We start from the raw sequence: 24,910 nt of genomic DNA on the forward strand, positions 1-24,910 counted from the left end.
ATTAAGACGAACTGCCACGCAGCGAACCGGGGAGGAGGCAGAGGCACCAGGCCAGGGGCCTTCTCCTCCCGCTCAGCTCAGCTCCGCCAGGGGAGCCTTCCTTTCCCGGGCTCCACACTGTTACCCCGTCCAGATCACCGCGGAGCGGCAGCACGCCACCCCGTCACCCCAAGTGCACGCCACGCACCTCCCTCCGGGGCCACCACCCCGCACGGACCCGAGAACCCGGACGCCCCAGCTTCTGAGCTGGGCGCTGGGGGCACGGCTCCACGTCGGGGGCTGTCTGGCAGCTCCTACAACCTGCTGCTCATGGGGGTCTGAGGAGGAAAGGGGAGACACTCTGTTCCTGCCTTTCTCATTTCTAAGTTCTTTCTTCCCAGCCACCCAGGGGCTGCCCAAGGAGGCTCTACGCTGAGACTCTGGATGCCGACGGCTCCCTGGAAGCCCTCAGGCCAGCCCGCGCCCTGCCTGGGCCGAGAAGCTCGGGGCCCCTGTACAAGGCAGCCACCGCCCAAAACGGACACCAGAGTTCGGTGCTCAGGTCCACAAGCCGCTTCTTCCCGACTTTAGTCCATTCACACTGTCTTACCAACAGCTTTTATAGGGAGAGACGGTATTCCAGAGCTTGGCTCAGGGACTGACGCCCCCCTTCCAATGAACAAGCCCCAGGTTGTTCCCAATAACACCCCCACCCCGGGTTTAGATTAAACTGGACTCTCCTGCACAAATTCACAGCACAGGTCTCATCTGCTCCGCTGACCCCCTCTGTCTCCTCACTGGGTCCCTCCAGAAGCTCCCGCGGTTGTGGTCAGTGCCCGAGGACACCGGGATGATTTTGCAACCCAGCTTTCCTTCAGAAAACTGTGATTTCAGGTAATGCTGCCAAATCTCGGGTTTCATTCTGAATTGACGGGCTCTGAAGCACGTCCTTTTGCAGGAAAGTCGCTCTTTTTCAAAAACATGTTTCAGCCAGAGCTTTAGATTACTGAGCTCCAAAACTCAGTCACCAACCAGAGCTCCACGGTTCTGGGCGTGGCCCAGGGACTCTGTTATTCAGTGACGGCGGACAGGCTGGAGTTTATCCAGGAAGCAGAAAGAAGAAGGTTTACCTCAGGCCAGAAGGAACTGGAGAGGACGGGCAGGGGAATGTCTAGGGCTTCTATTTCTACAAGACTGATCGCTATACTGTGTGATGTCTCACACATAGATATTTGAAAGTTGAATTCCAGATAGTCCCAAATTGAGCCTTTAGGAAACTGAGTCACAAATCTACAGAGCATGGGAAAGCATAATTTCCTTGCAGTGAACAAGTAAGTGGCTTTGGGCTTAGCTTTCTGCAGGCTCCGGGATGAAAAGACCCTAACCATGCCATGAACCATGGCAACTCCAAACATGGAGAGATGTCCAGACACCTAGAGAGGCCCCCGCAGGCCGGCTCAGCGACAATCAGAAGTGACAGGAAAGGAATCCTTGTCTGCGCAACAGAAGTCTGGCAAACTGGAGGGACGTTTGATAAAGGTGATTTACAGACCAATGGCTCCACCCCCTCCTGCGTGCCCCCACCCCCCCCCACACACACGCAGCGTTAATTAGTGACCAGCAAGAGACAAGGGCCCTAATCTACTCTATCTCGGGAGCAACTGAGATAACCTCTGAGTGTCCTCACTCCATCATACAGAGGAAGAGTCCGTACTCAGGTGAGACAGCTGGCACTCACGGTTCCAGGCAGGAGTTACCTTCCGGCAGAAGGCCTTGAATAAGTCATTTTTTTCTGCCTCATTTCATCATCAATAAAAGGGGCCTTGAGAGGCAGAGAGGAAGGGACACCACTATTTGACAGTCTGGCAGATTTTTCTACACCTACTGAAACTGGAAAACAAACAAACAAAAATCAGAGATGCCCCTGTTTGTCAAGGATCTAGAAAGCATTCTGTTTAGATCCATCAAATTCGTAGCGAACACTGGGCCACTGCTCTCAGACTGTTTGGTAATCAGATGGGGTTCACGATGGATCTTTGAACAAAAGAAAACAGAGCTTTCTGATGGTATCGGCTTTGGGAGCCATAAGCAGTCCCAGCAAGGGAAGAAGGTACATTTTGGCGGAAGCCGGCACTGCTTTTGATGTGTTCTAAACCCAGCGAACAGGCAGGCTTTCAAGCCATGTTATCTGCCCTCACATCTTGACCTAATTTGACGAGTTGCCATGGGAGCCCCAGTGAAGGCTGGTGCAATTTTCTTATCTTTGGAGGAAGAACATAACTGTGCAAGAGAAGGTGAAAATTTGGTTTCTAACTGATTTCCACACTTAGAGCGCAGTAACTAAGAGAGCAGACGAAGAAGTGAAACACACTCCCTCGAGGGCAAGACGGACAAAGACATGGGCTGCTCATGCGCTAGCAGGGAAGTTAATCTGCGCCCCAGCTCAGGAACTCTTTCTCTGCATCCTTCAGTTCAGGCCAAATAACAGGGATGTAAAAAGACACAGGGCTCCCACTGCGTGGCCACACTTACTCTATAGAATAGTTGAATCTGAAGGAGTCAGATTTAAAAAAACAGAAAAGAGGGCAGAATTTGAGATAGAAAATAGGTGTGATGTTTATGAGCAATAAAAAGTTTTGCCAACACTTCTACAATGATTTCCACTTTCCAAGGTACTTTGGCAAACTTCAGCTCATCTTAGCCTATCTGCGGGGAGTCAGAGAGCCGTTAATAAAAGCATCGGTCACTGCATGCTCCCCGGGTGGTGGCGAGGCTGCGTTGGCCTGTTCCATCCCCTCCCCTACTCCCCAGGATGTATCTGAAACGAGAAGGGGTCCCAGCGAGGGGCAAAATACAGTTTGCAAATGAACTCACCTACAAAACAGAAACAGACTCACAGACACAGAGAACAAACTTATGGTCACCAGGGGGTACAGGGGGTGGGAAGGTGTCAGTCGGGAATTTGAAGTTTGCACCTCCTGGGGCGGGATGGAAATGGGAGCTACCTTGATTACGGTGGTGGTTTCATTGATGTGAACATCTATCAGAATTCATCCAATTGTACACCTGAAGTGTGTGTGGTTGACTATACAGGAATCATACACAATAAAGGTGTTTCAAAAAATACAGCTTGTACTGTGGGCAGGAGATCTTCCCCAGGCACTGGACACAGGGGGAAAAAAGCCACCCAAGCTTGGGCCACCCCCGACACGCCTAAATCCTGACCTTCCTCCAACCACAGCAATAAGAAAATCTAGTCCAAGTCTAAGGACGATCACAATATCTTGAATTTGTCAAAACCGTGGACCTCCCAGGGCTACAAGCACTCGTCTGTGCTCAGAAACACTTGCTGAAATAATTGATTTGCTGCACTGAGCTTTCCCCCCCACGTCTAGCACGACGTCTAGCACTCATTTTGTTTAATGAATTGATTTAGTTCCATTACATCTTCACAGATCTCCTACCACCAAGGTAAGGAGGAACACTCCACTTCACTAAAAGTAGAAAAGGGTACAAGGCAAATTTGCCTAAAATCACACAGTGTGTCAGAGCTGGGAGCGGGCACAGAGGGCTTCCGTTTTCCCCGCTACTGTTTGCTCTGCCATCTGAGATGGTTTGAAAAGTTAAATCTCCCTTAGGTTATAAAGAAACAACTGAATGGGAAGATCCTTAAAAAAAATTGTTTTTAAATTCAAATGACTTGAGTCCTTGAGATCTCTAACTGATTTAACACCCTCTCTTTTCTGCCACTCACTGAACATTTTATTTCCTTAGAGAGAAAGAGAAAAAGACAGGAAGGAAGGAAGGAAGCAAGGAAGGAAGGAAGGAAGGAAGGAAGGGAGGAGTCCCCATTAAAAATAATCTACCCAAAGAAGGGGTGACATCAAATGTAACTCAGACCTCCAGGACATCCCTGTATTTGTCCTGAAAAGCTCTGGATGCTCTGATCTGCTTGGCTCTGAGTTGGGGCTGCCAGACAAGGCTCACAGGGGGCATCTTGGCGTTGGCTATCTAGACGGCAGGTCAGCTAGGCAGGTACCTAATCTGTACTTCACCCTCATTCCTAGTTCTTAGAATTTCCAATTCATCCTTTCCCTTCTCTCCATGAAACAGGGACACTTGGAGAGACTCCCAATGCTCAGATGATTCTTGTCAAGATCATCTCAGCCCAAACCCTCTAAATCACCCTTGCAGACTATTTGCTCTGCAGGCTTCTCCCATCTAGAAAGTCCAAGAACCCAGACAGGTACCCCTTTCAGAGGAGTTTCTATGTGGGTGGAGAGCAGGCTTTCGCCATTTCCAGAAACTTCGAGACTTTCTATAGTGTAACCACAGATCCTCACCAGAATCTTATCGCATGAAGGTGACTCAGTCGGAAGGCTTTCTTTGGCCATAACCCAAAATCGAGAACTTGAAGTCAGCTCATTTAATCTCATGATGCACAAAACCCCCTTAACTAGTAAAATTTTCAGAATTCCGCACCACGGTAAGAGCGAATGATGAAGACAGCCACGGGAAAAGAACTGTGATGGTGTGTGCTGACGGTGGTTATGGCAGAGATCATGTCAGAGGAAACGAGAAGATGCCTTTACTAGGGAGACGCTGTGGAGGATTCGGTCCTGGAAGCGAGCGTGGCGGGAGGAGAGCTGGCCTTTCACACGTGGGCAGTGACAGAGCACAGTGTTCCTGCTCCACAGGAACGGAGGCAAACAGGACCAGCTAGAGATGCCACCCCGTCCACAGCCCACAGGCTCATTTCAGAGCGACCTCGGCCTCTCCCCTTCCTCACTGAAGCAGTACTTCTCTCCTCCTCCATCACTGCCTCCAACTGGAGTCCAGTTCTTAAAACACCTAAGAGTTACCAACAGGAGCCAGCGCTCTTGGACATCTTGAAAGAAACTGAATACGCTTCTGTCATTCCAGGCGTCACTAATGGAAAGGGCAGCCTTTCCTTGTCTGCTATCTAAGATAGGAAAGGGGTCTCCTGCGAAGCAGCAAGTTCCCACCTACTAGTGATGTTCAAGCAAGGACTTGGGGGGATGTTGTAGAAAGAACAGAGCAGGGGAGCTTGAAGTTCCTTTCTGGCCCGTGACTCTATATATGGACCTTCTTGCTACCTCAGAACCCAAGCATAATTCTTGAGCACCTCTCTGTGCACTGAACTGCACCAGGAGATGTGGGGGAAAGAGACACAGCCCCATCCCTGAGGGAGGAGCAATCTTGCCACGTCACCCGGCTTTCCTGGTGAACACCTGAGATTTCCCTCCCACAAGAACAGGGATGTAACACCTTCTTAAAACCAGACAGATCCCTCACTGGAATCACCAATTTTGCTGTTTGTCTTCATCCACACAAAGGGTCCCCACGTGGTGACCTGTCCGGGGGGGTCAATGAGAAGAGAAGGGAAGCCGAGACCACGGCTGAGCAATCCAAGCCTGAAACAAGCTCTATTTGCAACACGATGTCTAATTTCTAGAAAACGCTCCAATCTTAGAGAAAGGCTCTGATAATTAATAGATTCATGCTCCTTGGATGGTTCTCAGAGTAACTCTTTGAACGCTTCCAAGGGGAGGCAGCTTATGCGCCTCAACTTGTCTGGACAATGAATTGTTTTGCTCTGTGACCAGGTTCTCCATCAAACCCCAAGCCCTCAAGACACATCTTCCTCTCCCCGTGATCTTTCTTTGTGCTCCACTACTACAACTTTCACACCTGAAAAAAACAAAAACAGAACCAGAGCCAGGATCTGGCCGGAGAGAGGGTGACCGAGGACACTTTTCCCATTTGAACACCTGCCTAGGGCTGAGGGCTCCACTCAGAGGAGTCCAGAGTGCTGGCCCTTCCGCAGCGGCTCTGAGACATGTCCAGGCTGGTTTTGTGTTTAGAGAGACTCCCCGAGGGCAGGCGAGGAGCAGCCCCTCGGTGCTAGGCCCCAAGGCAGAGTTTCCAGAAGCACCAACTCAACAGCGTTCCCTTCCCCCAGATGGTGGGAAAGGTCCAAAACCTTAAGTTTTCCCTCACACTCTTGGAAGGGGTCCCTTGGAAGAGAATGGTACCACTCGCTTCCAAAAACCAATGGCCAGTCACAAGCAGAGCGGCTCGAGAGACTGACCCGCCTCTCAGAGTCTTCTCCTCCCCCCACCCACCCCGGACCCCCGGGCAGAAAGAGGCTGACTTCAGGGTCTGGGGACTCGGCTTCCAGGGAGCCCGCCCCACAGCTGCCACCAGCGACCATGGAGGCAGGGCAGGCGCCTACCTGTGTAGCCCGCCAGGGCCGCAGCAGGGATGACAGGCTTGTCCTTGTTGAGGTCAGCACGGTCACGCACATAGTCCTTGAAGGTGCCCTTGGGCTTGTGGTTGGGCAGGGCGGCTGGATAGTCCTCGGAGTCGAAGCTGTCGTAGGAGGGGACGCGCTGCAGGCTGTTGAAGGAGGACTGGCTGCTCCAGGACTGGGTGAGGCGGTCACAACTGTCATAGCTCTCGATGCTCTCGAAGGAGTCCTGGCCCCCGAGCTTACCTGGAGGAGGAGGAGGAGGCGGGAGGAGGAGGAGGAGGCGGGAGGAGGGGGGGGAGGAGGGATGGGAAGAGACACGGTAAGACCCTCTCGGTGGGGATCCCCAGGAGGGATGGAGGGAGGGAGCGGCCAGTGGAGACGCCTGGCCCTGGTCTGCGAGCCCACTGCCGTGGTCCCGTCCTGTTTCAGAGCTCCCAGGACAGAGATTCAGAGTCCAGGGCTGCTCGTATCTGACAGCGGTGCCTGGGACCTCCAGAGCCTAGAGCCAGGAATCTACAGGCTGAGAACCACACCTGTGATGATGGGATTTCTGGCTGACGAGCTAGACCCTATGTGGATGAAGGAATTTGCACAGCGCAGGCTCAATTCAGTCCGTCTTCTAACTCGGGCCAGTGAGATGATTCCAAGAGGCTCAATTTGGCAAAATATTTTGGTCATAAGGAAAAAAAAGTTCCATTAGACTAAGACCAGATTGACCTCTTTTGACCCTGGAACTAAAATATTACTCTGTAGCCTTTTTTGCAAACCCTATTTTAAAGCGAAATACGTGGAGAACCGAATCTACGCCTTCTCAAATAAAGTCAAAGAAGTTACGAGATGCTTTTCCCAGGAGATGAAACAAGAAAACACTGGCATCCCTTTACACAGAAATCTATATTCTTTATCTCCTCCAAGTACACTTCTGTATTTGAAATTTGTACTTTACTGGGGAAGTGTAGGCAATAAAAAAAACCAGAGAAACCAGCTAAAGAGTTAAGGTCCACAGCAGTGTCAGAAAGCCTCTACTCTGAGTTGCTTAAGGCATTCTCCACTGACCACAAGATCATGCAAGTTCATTAATTTCCCAAACCAGGTTATAAACAGCTGCTAGGATTGCATAATGGCTCCGAGAGAAATTTCCATTGGCAAAAAGGCCATTACAAAGGAGGCTAACAAATAAAAAAAAGAAAAGAAAAGAAAAGAAAAGAAAAGAAAAGAAAAGAAAAGAAAAGAAAAGAAAAGAAAGAAAGAAAAAGGGGGGGGCGGGGGCGGTGATGAAAATAAATGCATGTAAATGCTGAAAAGGCTCCCAGGAATATTTTTTTTGTTTTACTTCCAGATACTTTTCAGGCAACCTAAATTACATCACGGGAGATGAAATGGCCAATTCAATTCAGCAAAGTCAAGAGGCCAAAGGATGTGACAAACATGTGTGCAGAAATACCTGTGAGTCAGGGCCGGCTCGTCTACAGCAGTGTTTAAATCCCAGAATAAGATTGGCACATACAGCATAATACTAGTGTGTTTCTGGTATATTTCTCCCCTCATAACACAGGAGGTTAGTTAAAACAATGAGATCCAAATATTCAATTTTGGTGTCCAAACCAAAATTAAATATATAGTAATTAGGAAGGAAGATATGTTGCTTCCAAGAAATTTTTAAAAGTCCCAGATAAAAGATACTCAGTTAAATAAGTAATTTTTGCATCATCTACTTATATAGATTTCCTGAACCTCTTATCCCCTCCAGGACTGCTGGGAACAGGAACACGGTGATTTATCTGCTTCATCTGCTTCCTTCCTCTAGCCATCCATTCAAAGAAGGGTCCTCCCCAGAAGGCACACGAAGAGCTTCCCGGAGTTATCAGCCCTGGCCACTCAGCCCACTGTCAGATTGGCAACTTTTTACTAGTATTAAAAATGAAGGAATTGTCCCTTCCAGAAATTCACATGAAAAGACTCAAGAAGACAGCCCACGGGCAAGAATGTCACAGCCTCTTTTTCAACAGAACAGGAAATTTTGCGGCTTCTTATAAAAAGGTGTTTGCTCAGAACAGCTCCCCATCTTAATGGTCAGTCAGCGTCTCTGCGAGGGAAGCAGCACTAAAGCCCTAAGCAAGACAGCCGATACTTGGATGAAGAACTCCCCACCAAGCCACCGCTGTTCAGGCTGCCTTTCCACTCGAGTGTCTCTGAGATGATTCTATCCATCATTTTTATATTTGGAGGGCGTGGAGACTGGAATTTCCACAAGCAAGACAGTGGCGTTTCCAAAGAGTCCCAGCAAGCAAGGGCCCTGAACCAGGCCGCGACCGCTCTCTGGCAGCCGCTCAAACAAGAGCCAGATGCAGCTCTGCTGAGAGCTGCGGTCCGGGGCAGGACGCCGCTTTCGTTTCAGCTCTCTTTCACAATCCCGGAGCTGGGAACCTCACTTACGGGTATTTTCTCCAAAAACGGGTTGACTCCACCCGGATTAGACACTCAGTTGTGCTACCGTGCTCACGCAGGGACGCACACGTCCTCTAAGAAGTCCCCTGGCCCGCTGTTCCAAGAAGCGTCCCCGCCAGGTCCTCCCAGAGCCGTCTGCCTCCACCCAGCAGACCTCAGAGCACGCAGAACAGTAGGCGGGGCGGCCCCACGGCGCCCCACCGAACAGACCAGCACAAAGGAGACAGCTCTCCGAGTCCGGATGAGTGGGACACAGAAGCACTGTGTACACCCCAGTGCGGTATCCGAACACTACGATTATTGTTAGTAACAGCCCGCTCACAGCCATGCTTTCAGTCCGGACCAATCCTCCCAGGTCTGATTCACACAGCCCCTGGAGCAGGTCTGGAGGGCAGCACCTCCGACACGCAGGAAGCAGCCATGAACAAAACGGTCTCTCCCTCCAGTCCGTGCGGTGTGAGCTTGGGGAGAAGCAGGGAGAATGAGGCGAGAAAGGAGCCCCTCCTGTCCCTTCACACAGGACACTGTCTGGCCCATCATCACACATGGGGGGGGGGCGGGTCCGGGGTGGTGGGGACTGAAACCAAGGCCCAAGAGAAGGTGAGGGAGACAGGACAATGACATGCAAAGCCAGACGCAACTGGAAAACCATGTGTAGTGGGTCTACCCCAAGTGACAACGCGGGCGGGCCCCCACGCACACTCACAGAAAGCCCCACGAGAAAGAAAGTGGTTCTGTTGCTGTGACTCGCCTGTGCAAAAAGGTACACATACGTGTGTAGGTATTTAAATAGACAGGCATCCAAAAATAAAAGGGTCAGAAAGGGGAAGGCAACACTGGTCCCACCCATCCCCTTCGGTCTGAAACACAAACACCCCAGGGCCCTAAGAAGGAAGATTATAGGTTCCGATTTTGCTGGGGACTTTCCCTCTGCAGGCCTGCCGCTCACCCTGGGGCCTGCTGGGAGGAAGTGGGAGCCTGAACACTCGAAGGAGAGGGCAACGTATATGGCCCAGAGGCCTCTGGGCCTCAGAAGAGGGTGCAGGTCATCACTGAGCAGAAATCACCATCACCCCGGCCAGGCCTGACCTCTGTGACTACAGCCCTCGCAAGCACCCCTCGAACGGGCTCTCTCCTGCTGCTCTTTCTGTTTGTAATTCTTCCCCGTTTATCCACCAGAACAGACATCTTTTTCAGCTCTTTAGAAATCAGCTAGTTCTCCCTGGCTGAACAAGTCCCTCCCTGCGATTGCCTGCACTTTTCCCAGAAACAAAACCATCTGGACACTTCACTCAGTGCCCTGTGCCTCTGAGTGTTTACGTTCCGATCTTAAAAACTGAGTGCATTCAACTTTTTTTCTTGCTTTACAGAGTCAGCCAGCTCTATTTTGAAATGTTTGTTTCACTGTCAGTGAACATTTGATCATTTCATAGCAGTCATGTCAACAGGAGCACCTTCTTTTGGAAGCCTCTGGCCACCTCCTTCCCTGGTCCTCTAGCTAATACACACTGTCACCACACTGCTGATGGCGGGTTCCAAATAAGCCGTTGGTTAACCACCTTGTATCTTCCCAAACCGAAGAAGTCACAGGAGGCTGGGAAGCAGAGGTCGCCCGGACACCAAGCCGGGATGTGCAGTCTGACCCAGGGATCTTCAGACACCAGGACGATGCGGAGAAACGGGCTCCGCACGGGACTCTCCTGAACCATTTTCTGTGATTGTGTGCTCCTGAAGCACAATCTTCTCAAAGGAAATAACGCAAACCTTAAAAAGCAGCTCCATTCAACTAAAGTTACTATTTGGTAAAATGTTTCACCCGAATAAGAAATGTGATAGGTCAACCCGCCGGATTTCAATTCCACCGTGGACCCTCAATCCTTGTCATCCTGAAGGACTGGGCTGAAATTCCACCTTAATATCTAGACATTGTAAGACAGAAAGGCTAAAACTCAGGAATGCAGGGGCTAAGAGGGAGAGGGGAAAAATGGGACCCGAAACCTTCACAAAGTTAGGTTAATCCTTAGAAATTTCTAGAGCAGTAACCCAGCTTACCACGACTGGTCCGCCCCATGCACATGTTGTCTGGGGTCACCACCTCTTGTTTGATGGCAAAGTAGTCAGTCTGCAAGGTGTCGGTCTGCAGCGGGTCCCGGAGGATGACCGAGGGGTAGTCATTCTCATACTTGAGGGAGAGCAGCTCCTCCGAGCTGATGGGGTGGAGGGTCTGGTAGGACTCGGTGATGAAGCTGGGCTCAGAGAACTCCGAGGGAGGGACGCACTGCGCATGCTCGATACCATAGCCTGGAAACGCAGAGCGTGCGGGATTGGGGAGGGCAGAGACAGGCACCGGCGGTTCCCCACCACTGACAATGGCCCCACCGTGGGAAACACACTGACGGCCTTAGGGAATGAAAGGGAAGTGTTTTAGGTCAAAAGGGCCTGGGTGTTCAACCTTGTTCCCCAACTTGAGAGCTATGGCCCTTGATGAGACACTTCCCTTTTCTGACTTCGTTTTCTCATCTCTAATTAGGGATGGTGGCACTCATTCTCAGAGAGTCGTGATGCAGGGCAAATGCCATCGTGCCTGTAGAAAGCCTACCAACATTGCTGGCGCACGATGAGCTCCCTGTGGTTGTCAGAATGAAAATCATAATAAAGTAAAAAGACACAACGAAAAACAACCTGCTTAAGACGCCCTTTGAAAGCAAAGCCATCGGATAACCACAGCCCTACACTAATTCTCCCCCTCCGGCCACCCCTGCAGTAGACTGAGGGATGCGACATCAGGAGGAGAAGGCTATATGTTCTGTAACAGACTCTGAGGCTAGAGGGCAGGGTAGAGCTCAGTGGCAGAGCGTGTGCTTACCATGCAGGAGGTCCTGGGTTCAATCCCCAGTACCTCCACTAACAAATAAATAAATAAACCTAATTACTCCTACAAACAAAACAAAAAAGAGCCTGAGGCTGCGTGGCACACCCTGGAGGAAGGATTTCAGAGGAGAGGCTGTCATGTCCACCAGGGTCCAAGGCAGAACCCCAAGCCCAAACCTCCAAAGGCCAGCACAGGGCACAGGATCAAAGAAGATCCCAGCTTGGGGGGAAGTGGTGGAATCACTGAGTGACTCTGTGTCGAAGTTATCGGAGAGACCCCCAGGTTAATAAGACATGTAAACAGGTGGAAAGTCTTGTGCTTCGCAGGAATAACAAAACAAAGAACTAAGAGTCTACATGAAGAAAATATTCTTCTCTGTAGAATCACCACTAGGAGCCTGAGATCACCTAGGACAGGGATCCTGTCCTCAGTTCCCATCACACGAGCCGGAAGAGGGTAGGGGAGAACCAGGCTGACTTACTGATGAAGTAATCCGAGGTATAGCGGGACTCGGGGTAGGCAGGGTTCACTCCGTTCACCTGATACGGTTTCACATCCTCTGCAACAGACGGGGAGGAACAAGACAAAGAGGTCAGTGTGCAAGCGGTGCTCGGCCTAAAGGGACCCTGGACTCAAGGACCGTAGTGACCTCAGCCCCTCCACTAAGAAATCTGCACGTTCACTGAGCTGGTGTCTGAGTCTCCACTGACTGGGGCCTTGTCTAGAGATGAGATCTCTGAAGTACAGCTAAGTTTATTGTATCAGTAGCTGCGAAATGGGATTTAATATCTTGGAAGGTGCACTGGCGTGTAATCCCTGAGGGCTGGGGAGGCTTCCACCCTCATTCCAATGCACGTGGGGGCCACCAGCATCACACGCTTGAAGACGTCCTGGGAGGTTACCAAAATCAGTCGCCAGCACTGCAACTGATCAGTCCCAAACCTTTTCAGAAAGACAGGACAATCTTCAGGCAGGTTGATTTGGGTTTTTTACAATGTTGGTTTCAGGTAGACAGCAAAGCAATTCAGTTATAGATATACATACACATATATATGTATATATTTTTTTCAGATTCTTTAAAGCTCATTATAAGAAATTGAATATAGCTCCCTGTGCTATATACAGTAGGTCCTTGTTATTTATCTGTTTTATAGACAATAATGTGGATCTGTTAATCCCAAACTCCTAGGCAGGTAGGTTTTATCTATTAATCTATTTTTCAGTAACTTTATTATTTTTTTTTCCTGTCAGTTGGAGGTACTGGGAATTGAACCCGGGATCTTGTGCACACTGAGCATGCGCTCTACCACTGAGCTATACCCTCCCCCGCCCCCAGGCAGGTAGGTTTTGGAGCCTCCACTTCTTCCAACAGATGTCTGGTTTTTGTTCTGTGTTCTTTCCGTTTGCCCTCAGATTTCAAGTTTGGGTCCAGATAAGACACAAGACACAAGTAAGGTGACTCTACATACATACATACATAAGGTGACTCCACTTGGCTCATACAAAACAGACAAGTGCCATTAACCAAACTTCCGCCTAGATGCCAACTCCCCTAGGAACGAGAAGGGTTCGTGGATGAAGGTAACCAGGCAGAGGAAGGCTCCCGACTGAGCCCAGGGGAGCTGGCCCATCCTCCCATTGCCCTGGAACCTAGCGCTGTGGCCTCTGGCCGCTGCATGGAACAGTCTGATCGCATTTCACTACAAGACCCAGACACAGAGAGGGTGGGTTTGGGTTTTCCCTCCGGTATTTGACAGCTTTCTGGGAGCAGAGACTGCTGGGACAACAAGTTCATGCCTGCACAGAAAAACAGTTCCCAGCCGAGATAAAATGACTGCACTTTGCTTCAGCAGCTTATCAGATTGAAACATCCCCGGTACCTCTGGCCTCCTACCCCACCCAGGACAGCTATGTTCTTTCGGGGCTGGGTTGCTTTAATTTAATTCCAGAACAAAAACTGGAGCCTCAATACAAACATCTCGCTCAGCCCTTGAAGGATCTGAAGAGCTGACAATTCTCACCGCCTCTCTCCACTGGAAACGGATGAGATGATACGACTTCTGTTCTCAAACCCACTCAGTTATTTCCCAATTCTCCTAAACTCACTTAGATAATTCCTTTGCAGGAAAGGAGGCCAGAAGCTGCCTGATGAGCTCGCGTCATTAGACAAAGAACACAGGACAGGAAGTTTGACTGAAAAGACCCAGGTGTAAGGAAATGAGTGATGTTGAGGAAACCGCCCCACCTGTCCTCGTGTCTCAGAGGGGGACACTGAGAGCACACGCCCTCCCGCGTCCCGGGCTAGTTTGGCGAATCCAGAGAGAAAGTGTACTTTCCAGCACTTTGGAAACAAGGAGATGCTGTGTAGGTATCAGCTGTCACTATGATCAGAGAGGCACACTTAGCTCCTCCCCATCGCTGGCTGCCCCTGGTGATGACTGGAGGGAAGCAGTGGATTAGAAGAATATATTCAGGTGACGTGGTCTGGTAGACGCCACTGCTGGGTTTAGAAGCCAGTGCTTGCCTCAGATCTGCTCTGTGCCTGCCGTATCTTCTCCCTCTATAAACAGGCGCTCACGTCAGCATGTCTGAATGGTTTGTGTGCAGTTACACCGAGCTCACGGCGGGGCTTCGGGGAAGCCGGGGCAGCTGCCCAGTGCTCCTGGCCAAGATTCACCTCGTTCTCGACTGCTTATTTATTCCTTTTTCAGCAGAAGCTGAAGAAAAAGGAAAAAAAGATAACACTTCGATGCCCAGAGGAGTCTAATTTGGGTCCCTCCTGGGCACTGCAGAGTGGAAAATAGCCTCAAACAAAGGAAGGTATTATATGGAAGAAAAGTGCTATGCCTGAGCGCTGCTCCCTGCCCCCGGCGTCTGCCCGGGGGTTGGAGCTGGTGACCACAGGGAAAGGGTGGGCCTGGGTCAGAGAGGGCAACGGGCTTCTAGGCTTACAGTCAGCTGGAGGGCACTGCTGACTGCTGGTAACTGCAATTTATTTTAAGAAGAAATTCAGAAAAATAAGCGCAAAAACACCCAAGTTTGCCGCCTGCTGCTGTTTCTATACCCAGCCAGGACTGTGGTACATGAGTCACTTGGTCCAAAAAGGTTGGAAGAGGCTGGGAGGGGAGGCCATGTCATTACAAGGTTGCAACACGGCGTCCTGACATAACCCCAGTTTCTGCTCCAGATGAAAAAGGTGACTGCGCGACTCTGATCCCACCCCAGCCAGTGGGCAGAGAAGCCGTCTTATTAAGCAGTTCTGAGAAACTGAGCTTTCTCGTGGATGTGGCCACGGATCAAGGGAGTGTGTCTTCAAATTGCCAAAAAAAAAAGAAAGAAAGAAAAGCTCTCTTGCTGCTGGCTGTGGGCACTGCTTGTTCTAACAGTACAGAAGTCAAAGTAAAGATTGGGATCTGAATTTTGCAAACCGAGAAGCTTCAGGAGCATGGTCTTGCCACAGGTTAAAATTGGAACCTCCAATACATGGAAGAAAGAGAATTGAATGTGTATTGACCACCTGCCATGAACCATGCACTGTACCGGTGTGTCTCCAGGACCACAGAGCTGCAACTAGACATCCAGATACTGGCATCGATGTTCACCACCTGGCATGTTCCCCCCACAACAGTCAAAACCACCCCAACCGCCCCCACCTCACCCTGTGCCTACACATTTACTTACCTTTCTGCAGGATCTCGAGATGCTCCCACAAGATGTCCCCAACAAAGTCTGGTGCCAGCTCAAGAAAGCAGTCTTTCCCCAGCGCACAGAGGGCCGCTCCGTTCATGCAGAACTTCTGGAAGTCCACGCCCTTCAGGCTGAATTCATTGACAGCCCACATCACCCAGTCCCGAACATGCGTCTCGGTCCACTGCCGGGGGTCTGAGAGGCGAAAGCAAATGAACATCCAGCAGATGAGGCTCTGAACTCTTCCTCGAGCCTCGGAGAGGACATGAAAGGATCTGATCGTCTCTGAGAAGGTTCTCAAATTCACAGAATTAGGAACCCCACATGGGGCACCTTCCATAACCCTCCTCCCCACGTTCAACATCCCTGGATTCTCCATCCTGCCAGCTAGAAGATCCCTGTCATCGGGCAAAAAGTGATGGAAAATCCTCTACCTGCGGAACCTTCAGACAAAGATTCCAGGAATCCCTCCCTCATGGCCTTGTTTCCACCAGACTTTTTGTAAAGCCTGGGACAAGGAAACAAATGGCTTCTTTAACAGCAATAATAGCAAAGTCAAGTGTGGGCCGGAGGCTGCACTCAGCTCTCCCTGCTCTCAACTTGGATAATTTGCTTGAGGTCCTTATGTTTAATTATTTTTCTCTTAGTTAATTATGATTAATACAGACATCCCTTGGGATCCAAGGAGGATTGGTTCCAGGACCCCCTCGGATACCAAAACCCACGGATGCTCCTGTCCCTTATGTAAAATGGTGGGGTACAGTCAGCAGATTCAAGCAACCGAGTCTGATCTGGGGTTGCCTGAATCCGCCAATGCAGAACCCTCGGATATGGAGGGCTGACTGTAACATCACAACGATTAGTGACAGTAGGTCATCCAAGTGATGCTTAGCAGTAACATATTAGGTACCTGTATTATACCAGATCCCCTGCAAAATGTATCGGTATCACGGGCCCTGCACTGAGAGGCAGCAGAGAACAGACTACACATAATCTCTTCAACGTGACCACACCAGCTGATGCCACTCAGAGAGTGTGATGGCAAGCTGTGGTACCCACATCACACCTGCTCGCAAAGTTACCCTCTTCAGTCTCGAAGATGACTTTATGAGATGTTGGAAAACCCCATGGTCAAAATTCATGTTATTCTGCCTGATGGTCCTGCAAGGATGCCGGGCACTGCTGTCAACGGGGGCTTGTGGTAAAGGAGAGTTCATGAAAAAGAGGTCACAGTCGCAGAAACTACCTAAGGTTTGTGTCTGGCAGGGAGGAATGCTGGAGACAGCATTTCTCTTACTCAGTAGAAAAGTGCTCATTCTGCTCTCCGTTGTCCACGAAATGCTGCTTGGTCAAGACCCAAGTCTTCCCCACTCGTTCTCCCTTCCTGACACCTCAAGTCATTTTCCCTCACATTCCTGAAGAAACCCTTTCAGACCAGCACCCTGACGTGTAAACGCATTTCACCAAGGACACGGAAAAGAAAAAAGTAAATTCCCAGAAATGCAGCTCGCCAAGGTCGTCCAGTGGCAACCCAGAAGGGCTCCAAGACCGTGCTTTCCAAGCTTATTTGCACTGCCGAGGCCCCTGAGGAGCCTGCGCATTACTGATGGGTCTGGGACATGGCCTGGGCTGGGCGATGCTTTTGACAATCCCCAATCTAACGTGCAAACGAGTTTGGGCACCACTGCCCTAAGACCAAGATGGCAGTGACAAAGCCAGGAGATGAAGGAGCATGAACAGGTGTCTGCGCTTGTCGCAACAGTTGTCTGCAAAGATCAGCAGTTGCTGACTGAAAGCTGCTGAGAAACAATGTCTACTCACACCCCAGGTGGGGAAGCTGACCGTGCCCAGGTCTCTGATTCCATCCTCTCTCTTCCTGACATACCTTTTGGAATCCCCAGACGTTGCTGCTCTTTAGAGAAACCACTGAACGTAGCTTTCAAGGCTTGAGACATCATTTCCTTGCTGCTTGGAGTTAACAGTGGGACATCTGCACATTCCATATCTGCAAGAAAAAAAAAAAAAACGATAACAGATGTTAGCTAGACCCATCGTGAGGATCATTTTGCAATATGCACATATACCAAATCATACTGTTATACACCTGAAATGAATACAATGTTATATGTCAGTTGTATTTCAATTTAAAAAAAAAAAAGAAATAGGTAATTAACCACCCGTGAAATAGAACAGAGCACGAAAGGCCTGAAGAAGGCAAGATCAGACATGACTGTACTAACATCCTCACCAGGGCAGGTGAAATCTGGGGGGCTTTCCACAGTGCGGTAGGGCCCTTAAAAAAAAACCTGACTCTTGCCTAGGATGTCCCGTCTCTCTGACAAAGTCTGTTTCTTCTTCCTGCAGAGCTCTACGAAGTCCCCGTGGCCCCCATTCACTGAGATTATTACTGCTTCTACCTACTTCCAGTTCCCTGCGTAAGGCAGTGACAACATCCATGCAGCAATTACTCAGCACTCACTCCATGCATGGAACTGCAGAGAGAACCGTGAAGACGACAGAAGTGACCCCTAACGTATGGAGCTGGGAATCCGACTCCAGCAGGGCAAACAGTCATTGAAAAACCACTTACACAATTAAACATCCAAATACAACGTCAAAAAGGGCTAAGTAGGAGGAGAAGATAAAATGTCAACACAAAACAGGGACTCCTGCAGGTCTGGAGGAATCCGAGAAGGACTCCCTTAGAAGTGAGAACATCAACCTGAGGTCTGAAGGATACACAGGAGTTGTTTTTTTTTAAAATACTGCAGACCAGTGGTTCTCAAAGTGTGGTCCCCAGGCTAGCAGCATCAGCATCACCTGGGAACGGTGAGAAGTGCGCATTCTCAGCCCCACCCAAGCCTCCTGGGTCAGAACCTTGGTGGGGGGGGGGGGAGGCGGAGCCCGGAAATCCGTTTTTAACACAGAATCCAGGTGATCCCGGTGACCACTAAAACTACAGGATCCCGATCCTAGATAAAGAAAATTGTGCAAAGGTCCTGAGATGGGGGAAGAGGGAACCTTGCCCTGTTTAAGGATCAAAAAGATCAGTGCCGCAGGGGCAGAGCGGCCAGGGGCACAGCTGCTGGAGGGGAGGCTGAAAAGGTAAGCAGGAAGTGTGCTAAGGAATTCAGAATTGTACCCTGAGTAAAACAGAAAGGCACTGAGAGTTTTATGCAGAGGAATGACATGACTACACTTGGTTTTAAGATCACCTTATGGTGACACTATTTTTAATTGTTCAAGGAACCGCCATACAGTCTTCCTCACAAGGGCTGCACGATTTTACGCCCCACACAGCGCACGAGGGTTCCACTTCCTCACCAACACTCGCTACTTTCTGCATTTTTTTAATAGTAGCCGCTGTAGTAGATGTGAAGTGTTATCACATCTACATTTCCCTGATGATTAGTGATGTGGAGCATCTTTCCAAGTGCTCGCTGGCCAGCTGTGTACCTTCTTTGGAGGAATGTCTACTCAAGTGTTTTGCTCATTTTTAATAGAGTCATTTCTCTTTTTGTTGTTGAGATTTAGAGATTCTCTATTAACCCAAAAGAGTGGAAAGCAGGGTCTCAAAGAGGCATCTGTACACTCATGCTCATAGCAGCACTATTTACAACAGCTAAGATGTGGAGGCAACTAGGTGCCCATCAGCAGATGAATGCATAAGCAAACTGCAGTATATATATAAAGTGCAACATCGTTCAGCCTTAAAAGGGAAGGGGATTCTGACCTGTGCTGCAACATGGATGAACGTTCGCAGCCTGCTAAATGAAATAAGGCAGTCACAAAAAGCCAGATTACATAAGGTACTTAGAATAGTCAAATTTATAGAAACAGAAAGGAGAATGGTAGTTGCCAGGGCCTGGAGGGAGTAGGGACTGGGGAGTTGTTGGGTAATGGGAACAAGAGTTTCACTTTTACAAGATAAAAAGGGTTCTGGAGCTGGACGGCCGTGATGATTGTGCAACATGACGAATGTATTTAATACCACTAAACCATGCACTTAAAAATGGTCAAGATGGTAAATTTCATGTTATGTTCATGTAACCACAATTCTTAAAAAATTGGGGGAAAAAAGGATGGCCTTAGTGGCTGCTCTGTAAAGGATGGTTTAGGAGGTAACTCTGCAGGGATATAGCAAAACTTGTTAAAAAGCTCTCACATCAGCCGTGGTGAGAGATGGTGGTGGCTTTGACTAGGAAGGTGGCCATGCGGACAATGGAAGTGGGCAAATTTGAAGTGCAGACAGGAGATAACACCTACAAAGCCTGATTTACGCAGGTGGTGAAGAAGAGTGAGGGACCACAATCTGCAGACTGGGCACAAACGTGCCTTCTTTCGCTATTTCCACCTGTATCTGTATCTCTGCCGTGTCCACCCCTTCATGTACATGCAGACCATGTTCAAAGCAAAGATACATAAATATGATTCAAGTTTAAAGCCCTCTGAACTCACCTCAGGCACAATTTCCCACAAGAAGCTACAAAGCAAAGGAATGTCCTGAGAGCTCCTCCTCGCTGTCCTGTGACCCATAAGAAGCAATACACTTTTCTGCAGGAATTCCAGAAGCCCTCTTGTTCACCCTGCGTCCTCAGTGTAGCAGATGAAACTGACATAAAACGGCTGAGTTCTAGGCGGGGCCCTGCAGCAGTTCCCCACCAGCCATCTCTGAGCCCTGGCTACTTAAAAAGTTCTCTGGACATACACAATGTGCTACTGGCTGAATAAAATGGAAACACAGGAGGGGAAAACTGACAACTGGTGACCTCTGAAAAAAAGAAGAAAATATATTGCCTCTGAACGTCAAAATGAATGGAAATTACATGGCAATAAAGGGCAGGCAGCACTTTCCCTGGGTTTGCTCTGAGCGATGCTGTCAGGAAACTGCCCAGAGTCCACCCTCCGCCCTGGAAGAACAGGAGGGTTCACTGCCACGGCCCTCCCAGGCCCTGCCATGGAGGGGGATCTGAAGTTCCAGGGAGTGGAGAATTTGGGTTGCCCTGGGACATGCCCAAAAAAATCCAGTGGAAAAATCAACATGCCTCCAGGAAGGTTGACAAAATGATGGAAAATCCCAGATTGTTGGGGGGGGGGGGAGTGGGGAGAGGGGACAGAATGTTGATTACATAACATCCAGCCTTTCAAACAATGGAGTAATCATCAAATGAGTCACTAAGACATTAGTGCCACCCCCCATCCTCACGCTACTCGCCCAAGAACAGCTAAGTGGCAGGTCCAGGATGTCCCTCCTTCTATGAGTAGAAGTCAGTTTGACTTTAGAGAAAAAGGCTCTTTATTTAACCAAGAGTATTGCTGCTCAACTGCAGTACCCTCAGCTCCCAGCACCGGCCGAAACACAAGAGTCAATCAACGAATGTTTGGTGAATTTAATGTTTTCCAAATTTGAATCCACTTTCCTTCCTTTCACTCCCATCCAACACAAATCCATGACCTTGAACTGTGTGGGTTTTGTTGCATGTGTTAGTTCCCGTCATTAGATTTATCACTCAATGAAAAGGACTTTTACTGATGGCGGAAATTGGCCAGGACAGCACATGTGGAAAATGCGGGCCAGGCCAAACGGACGAGCCGTGGTTCTGCTGCAAATGGGAACTGAAGGATGAGACTGGAGGCCCCAGGCATCTTCTAAATGGGAAAGCCTGGGCAGTTGGGTGCCAGGGTGATGTGAAGGCTGAGAGCGACAGCAGAAGGCCGGAGAACGAGGTTTCCCAGAGTCTGCTTCCTCCAACTGCACGTACTCAGGCAGTCCGGCCAGGACACAGCCTCTGGGCTGACAAGGCTCCACGTGGGTTTCCACTTCCCACCAGGGAGCCGGCACTTCCGGGTTCTCACTCCAAGGGAAGCAGCTGGAATTGCTTCCACCTCAATGCCATCTGCAAAGGCCCGGTCCACGTGCCATCGGCTGCACCTGCTGGGGGTTCAAAGCGCTGGACCTCTTGGGAAGGTGCTCACACCCCACACACGTGGGACACCTGGACTGGACGAGCTGAGGAGAAGGCATATCACTGCCCTTCGACCCAGAGGATTCAGATGGGAAAGTCAGGTCTTTATCCAATTTTAGAAAGTGTGGAATTTTGGTTTAAAAAAATCAAAACACCTCTGTAAGTGAATGAACAATTAGCCAGGATTGTCTTTTTCAATCTTTTTTTTGTAGTGCGGGCTTTGCATTTAAATGAGGATGAATAATCACCTTCAAAAGCAGACATTAATTTAAAACATTAAACCCTTATCACGTATAGTATGAATGTAAAAGATGCCCCTGACGTTGCTCGTTTACGACTGTGACAGTTCTGCCAAATCACGCTGACCAAGAGCAGCGATGAAGTCATCACAGGTGGAGACGTTGACGTGGTTTAGCCCAGGCAGGCATCTCTGTCATTCTCATTGCACTTCATCTCGCTATACCTACTGTAACGCTTGCATTAGGTGCCAACAATATTTCTAATTTCTGGAAAGCATCTAGAAATGAATCAGTGCCTCCAAAGAAATTAACCAATTGTATTTTATGGATAAGCACTAAAATTGCCTGTGTGTTAATAATTGTAATTGCAGTATCTTAAATTCAAATAACACATTTATCTCACAATGCTAAGAACCTGACCTACAGACATACTCTGCTGATACAACGGAGGCTCTAAAGATATTTATGAGACATAAATACAAGTATATTAGATTTCTGACCCATTGATTATTCCTCAGGACCCTTAATCTGAGTTAAGAATCACTCACATTTCTTTTTTTAAGTATTTTATTTATTATTATATTATTTTATTATTTTTTGGCAGTGAGGGAGGTAATTAGGATTTTTTAATTTTTAATGGAGGTCCTGGGGGATTGAACCCAGAACCTTGTGCATGCTAAGCATGTGCTCTACCACCTGAGCTGTACCCTCCCCCCACCCACACTTCTGAAAGGAGAAGCTAGTGAGTAAATAGCAAACTGTCCAACCAAGGCTACACAGTCCCCAAGTAGACACGAGCAGGTAGCTTCCCTTGAATCAGCAGGGAAACAATGAGCTGTGGCTTTTCAATGCAGGGAAACACCTGCTTATTTTTCATTGTGACCTAATCCTGACCAAAAGCTAATACAGACCAAGGATGTTTTAAGCCAAAAGTAGAACAAGGGTTTCAATTCTCTTATACGGAACTCAGAGTCAAGGACGGCTCAGTGTCCAAAACCCCGTCAGGACATTTCATGTGACTTTTCACACCACTCTTTTAAGTTGTTTGAAACCAAATGGCTCCCCTAGAATGTTTGTCCCGGGAGAAGTTCCAGACATATGGCCTTACTGACCTGAGATGTTTCTCCTCTCATCAGCATCAAATAAATGCCAGGGGAAATTGGAGCATCTGGGACCCAAGCGTTAGGAGATGAGAGATTCAGACAAGGACCAGAAATTTAGGGTGCACGTTCCAGTCTTGCATGACCACTGGAAGGGCCAAAGCCTGGTGGGCTACCATGGGGATACCAGCCGTGTGCGGGGGGGTACTGCCCCCGTCAGCAGCAGCATAAATGAAACACCAAGAATGCATAATGCGCCTCATGCCTGCAAACCACTTCTGTCCATCAACACACTTCGTGCACACCATCCCCCAAATCCTCACAACGTGAAACTCCTGGAGGGCCTGGGAAAGTACTAAAGGGTCCCCACCTTACAGATGAAGAAACCAAGACAACAAGAGATCAAGAGTTTGGCTTAACTCAACCTTTCAACTCTTACATCCAAGGCCTTCCCACTCTAACCCACTGCGGCTGCAAATAGGGACGGCTCAGAAATCCAAAAAAACTGAAACTTCTACAGTTGAGACAGAAAACGGGACTTTTATTTCCCAGTATGAACATTAGATGCACTTGAGGCAATAATTAAAAACGGAAACAAAACCATTCCTGGATCGAAGAAATCCAGGCTTCCATATGGCTAGCCCCAGAAAGACGTCATTAAAAGCCATTTACAGAATCGACAGGAATCTTCTCTTGGAGCTAAGGGTAGAGGGACTTCCTTCCACACAAAGTGACACGTAGTAAATGACAACCTGGTATCCTTCCCTCTGCGTTCACCCCTGGGGCACTCCGATGGGCAGCTGTGCACAAAATACAAGGCTAATTAGTTACCTAAAGTCTTGCTGAAATGGGTCTCTTAAAGCTAAAGGAAACCAAGAAGAAACCTTCTGCTTCATACGGAGGAAAAAAAAGGACAACTGCCCCAAATGGAAAGATAAGATTCTGAAGACGAGGGAGAAGGACACAGTGGGACATGCACTGAGCTTGACCTGGCTTGTTGGTCAGAACCCACGGGCTCTCAGTTTTGCCACTAATGGACTCACCCTGGGTAAGCCACTCAATCAATGCATTGCTAAAAAGACGCCTGTTGATAGATAGTGTCATAGCCCTTATAGGGTTTTAAGGTTTTCATTATGGCCATGCTTAATCATACACCAGGGCAGAGCGAATACTGTAATAAATCCCTGCTCAGAATCCATCCGCACTACCCGCTTTTACTTCATCCCCCACCCCCAACACAGAACTGAAACTTTAATCCCAGGCGACATGCCATTTCACCCACAAACATTTTATTGTCAGGAGGATATTTCTGAGATAAAGGAGGATCATGATATGAGAGATTACCAGACACAAATAAGCTCACGGAAAAACACAGATAACAAGGCTTCAGATTACTTTCCACGGTGCTTAAACCTGGGCCCACGTTTCATTCACTGGCCCACCTGAACCTGAACTTCTTTTGAAGCAAGGCTACTATGGTCTGGAAAGTGATGAAGTTGGAGCAGAGAGACGTGATTTCAAATCCGGACGGTCAGCAGCCCCTCTGACCCCCACGGCCAACAAGCAGCAGGCTGCAGAGCTAACTCCGCCTGTCAGTGTCCTCGTGAACTTATAGCTCTAACCAGGAGTGGATGGAAAACGGCTGGGGATTCCAGGCAGCCCCCAAAGGACAGCTGCCCAACTGCCTAGGACAAGCCCCAGGGTGAGAGCAGAGGTGCCTCTCCTTCTCCAGAGCAAAGAGGAACAGGAAAACGGCCGCAGCCAGGGCTGGAACACGGAGCTGATTGTCCCCGGAGAGCTGTTACTGGTCTCCAAGCGGATCTCCCCAAGGAGGACACCAAGATCTCAGGAGGCTGTGAGAAGGAATCTCATTCAGCCTCTCTCTCCTTCATGGAACGGTGGGTTGGAACCAGACAGGAAGGTTTTTGTCTTACACTCGTGATTCAAAATCCTGTTCCAGGCCCTCGAAACCTGGCGAGGCAGGACTTCAGCTGGGGAGCCAGTATAATCCACGAAGTTTCTGGCTGGGGTTAAAGGCAGCGAAGGAAAGTAAGTGTCCCTCCGCCGCCCCTCCCCCCTTTCATAAACCTAACGAGGTGACAGAAATGAGGGACAAGCAGGATTCTTGGCTCCAGCAGGAACTGAGCAAGAGCTGGGCCTCTCATCCCAACCAATGCTGGGGCCCCAAATAATGGACCGCATGACCCCCAGACAGACTCTCCTTATCAGTTAGGTAAACACACTGGGCTTCTGTCCTTCTCTTTAACCAACGCCCTCAAAGTCACCAGCCAATAAGAAACCACTGTAAAGAGGGGGGGAAAGGAGCTGCCCAGAAAATCCCCAGT

General features: G+C 49.2%; 1 protein-coding gene across 4 annotated transcripts in view; it reads right to left on the reverse strand.

Moving 5' to 3' along the window:
• ETS1 (ETS proto-oncogene 1, transcription factor) overlaps nucleotides 1–24,910 on the reverse strand; it is a 121,986-nt gene that overhangs the window by 15,054 nt on the left and 82,022 nt on the right. For 2 of the 4 annotated variants that reach the window (XM_010986269.3, XM_010986270.3), the window contains 5 exons: nucleotides 17,146–17,265; nucleotides 15,255–15,455; nucleotides 12,055–12,132; nucleotides 10,754–11,002; nucleotides 6,236–6,496 (listed from right to left, as the gene is read on the reverse strand). In XM_010986269.3, the coding sequence (XP_010984571.1) occupies nucleotides 6,236–6,496; nucleotides 10,754–11,002; nucleotides 12,055–12,132; nucleotides 15,255–15,455; nucleotides 17,146–17,265 (909 nt within the window). The remainder of the gene's footprint in view (nucleotides 1–6,235; nucleotides 6,497–10,753; nucleotides 11,003–12,054; nucleotides 12,133–15,254; nucleotides 15,456–17,145; nucleotides 17,266–24,910) is intronic. The other 2 variants (XM_031443392.2, XM_031443393.2) reach the window with 1 other exon arrangement.

This window comes from Camelus dromedarius, chromosome 34, assembly GCF_036321535.1.
Source record: "Camelus dromedarius isolate mCamDro1 chromosome 34, mCamDro1.pat, whole genome shotgun sequence".
NCBI classification, from domain to species: Eukaryota; Metazoa; Chordata; class Mammalia; order Artiodactyla; family Camelidae; genus Camelus; species Camelus dromedarius.